This window comes from Notothenia coriiceps, unplaced genomic scaffold (genome assembly GCF_000735185.1).
Source record: "Notothenia coriiceps isolate Sejong01 unplaced genomic scaffold, NC01 NC01_scaffold00030695, whole genome shotgun sequence".
Lineage (NCBI taxonomy): Eukaryota > Metazoa > Chordata > Actinopteri > Perciformes > Nototheniidae > Notothenia > Notothenia coriiceps.
This window is the reverse complement of record NW_011363396.1, coordinates 1-3,022: the sequence shown is the minus strand read 5'-3', so window position 1 is coordinate 3,022 and position 3,022 is coordinate 1. Positions and strand designations below refer to the sequence as shown.

At 39.7% G+C, this 3,022-nt stretch overlaps 1 protein-coding gene across 1 annotated transcript; it reads left to right on the top strand.

Moving 5' to 3' along the window:
• Positions 1-2,491: 2,491 nt before the first annotated feature.
• On the top strand, positions 2,492-2,997 carry LOC104959659 (mitogen-activated protein kinase kinase kinase kinase 5-like; the record flags this gene model as incomplete). Its single annotated transcript, XM_010787560.1, has 2 exons — positions 2,492-2,723; positions 2,933-2,997. Coding segments are annotated over 2 exons (297 nt in total), but the record flags the coding sequence as incomplete, so codon positions are not given.
• Between the last annotated feature and the right edge of the window lie 25 nt (positions 2,998-3,022).

The following is a 3,022-nucleotide window of genomic DNA, read 5'->3' as shown; positions in this document are numbered from 1 at the left end:
GGTAGCTTCTGTTGTCTGGAAGAACAGTCTCTCCATACCTGTAGCTTCTGTTGTCTGGGAGAACAGTCTCTCCATACCTGCAGCTTCTGTTGTCTGGAAGAACAGTCTCTCCATACCTGCAGCTTCTGTTGTCTGCAATAAAACAGCTATTATAGGAAGTCCCTGCAGCACAGAGAGTCACGAGGGACACCAGTGGCTTCACAGTCTGTTCCACTCACATATACTGCTCTCTGTAGGTCACATAGGAGCTGCACACTTTTAGTGACTTATACATTAACTTTGTTCAAAATACAAACTCTTGTTTCTGTTTGACTCTCTTTTACTGTCTTTATACAGTATAAATAAAACATAACAGGCCATAGCGTATGCATCAAGTAACGAAAAACATTATTATCCAAGGTAAAAAGCAAACAAATAAAATAACAATTTTACTAAAATTCACATAAATAATAATCATAAGATGCAATAAATGATATTTTGTAATTATACATTTTAAGTCATTGAATGTCTTAAAGAATCCAATGGCCTTTTGTTATTTTTGACAGATTGAAAACACTGAGGGAGATCTACCGTGATGTAAAGTCAACAAAGTTGTATTGTTAGTATTTGCCTGTTAGTGTGTGTTTTTATTGGCCTCTGCCGTCACTCCAGGAAATAAATCTTTAATATGCTCCTTGTAGGTCGACATGAAAACTGACCCTCAGCCTATATCATATATTTCATTTTTGTTTGTTCAGGGACAAGAACATAATCTGATATTAGCTGCCCCTTTCTCAAAATAAATAAATAGATGGTCTGTCCTTCATATTTTCTAATTCACAGCCAATCATAACAGTATCGTAGGAAAATAAGAAACACAAAAACGTACAAAGAAATACGGAACTTGACAGTTAACGGAAAGAAACAGAACAAAAAAACAACACCAAAAAATCACATGTACCGGTACAAGGAAAAGTGCAACATCTGAGTCCTACTGGAGTAGAAGGGGGGAAAGCGGCGCATAATACTAATAATAATGGGACCTATATATAACGTTGTTCTGTATACTAATTATTAAAAATAGAAAATAACGAATTGCAATGAAATGCTATTAAGTAGGATCTATTTTGACGGACATGTTGTGACCCTGTCCATCTTAACTTAACCTCTGATCTGTTGTCAGTAAACTCAGATCCTCATTTAAAAGCAAACTGTCCGTCTGTCTCAGTCTTCCAGCTGAGGACGGTGTTACAGAGACCACTCTCAGTTTAACCTCCAGCAGTTAACCTCTGTTCTCTCTTCCTCTTCCTCCTCCTGCTCCTCCTCTTCCTCGCCTGGCTTCATTTGATCTTCTACTAACGGCTTCACCAGAAGGTAATCATCTTCACATCATCGTCACACTGCTGGTTTACCCTGTTCACATCTAACATTTCTAAAAGCTGCTTCATGGGATCCAGGAAGACCGAAAAGTTGAAAAATCTAAATCAACATTTTAATTTAGCTGATGTTTTTTTTCTATGTATATTAATTGTGTTTAAATGAATTGTCACTGCACAGGGTCAGATAAAGATGAGGCTACAGTCATTTCATTAGTATTTAACTTTTAGTAGTTATATTCCAATGTTGGCTGTATAGGATTGTCTCAGACTCGTGTGGTCCAAACATTTCCAATAACTCCAGAGCATTATAGTCGAAACGTCAACATTTACTGAAGATAAGATGGATGTAATCATCTCCAAAATTCACAACATATCTTATACAACCAAATACTTCTACTTGTTGCCAACATGACAGGGATGTTAGCCTTTGCAGACCATTTACATGCACACAAACCTATAGAACTTATAGAGGCGAAGTCCCTCCCTTTCCGGGGGAGCTCCATCGGAACTTATTTCGAGAAAAGTATGTATTGAAGTCAATGGAGAGAGAAAGATTATCTTTGGATCCCGTTTGAATTGTGCCACGAATTACACATATGATGTTTGTCAATTTAAAAGATAATTTTGCAAGTTAATTTTTTTTAAATGTCTCGTAAAACTGCGAAGTAACACTTTTTGTTGTGTGAAACCGCTCAATGAACTACATCTCCCATCTCGCACCACACACCAAGACGGCCGTCACGTTGGCACATTTCACTTCTTTCTTTCAGAATGAGGCGGAAAGTATTAAAAGAGGTGAAAATCACTCCAAGTCTGGGCATGTTGAGAGCTGTACACACAAGGGGAGTTAGTCGGTTCCGTAAGAGCCAGCATGCGGGACCGGGATTCTGGGATTTGTAGTCTTTCTAGTTGCGTATTTTTCATAGTCTTATATTTCAACAGTTTTACGACAAACTGTGACTTTTTTTACATGGAAATTATTTTTTAAGATTGACAAACATCATATGTGTAATTCGTGGTACAATTCAAACGGGATCGAAAGATAATCTTTCTCTCTCCATTGACTTCAATACATACTTTTTCCGAAATAAGGTCCCATGAGCTAAAGGGAGGGACTTAGCCTCTCTATACAGGGAGGGAACACCCCAGAAAGCAGAATAGAGCCGCATTAAGAAGAGTATATACACCTGGCTTTGACTATTTTCTACACACCTTCCTGTTTTTACTCATAAATCTCTTTTGTGCTGCAGGGAAAACCTTCCAGCTGTATTCTCATAACCTCATCGGGCTGTTTGAGCAGCTGAAGAAGCCCGGCCTCGCCGCTCAGTTCCAGACGCACCGCTTCCCCGACAAAATCCTGCCCAGGTGAGACCAAACCCTGAGCTTCACAGACTTATATCTGAACCTGTCTAACCACCACTTCTGGGACTGTAATCAAGTTGCCACTCTCATGCCGTGCAGAGCTTTTGTTCTCTACCATCCTTTCAAACTACTCTGGCAGACCTCCCTGTTTTCTGACGTCATGACATTTTAGGAAACTTTCGCCTCAAAGCCTCTCTTGTTTCTCTCCTCAGGAGGTTCGCCCTGACGACCAAGATCCCCGACACAAAGAGCTGCCATAAGTGCTGCATCGGTGAGTGCCCCCCCAACACACACACACACAC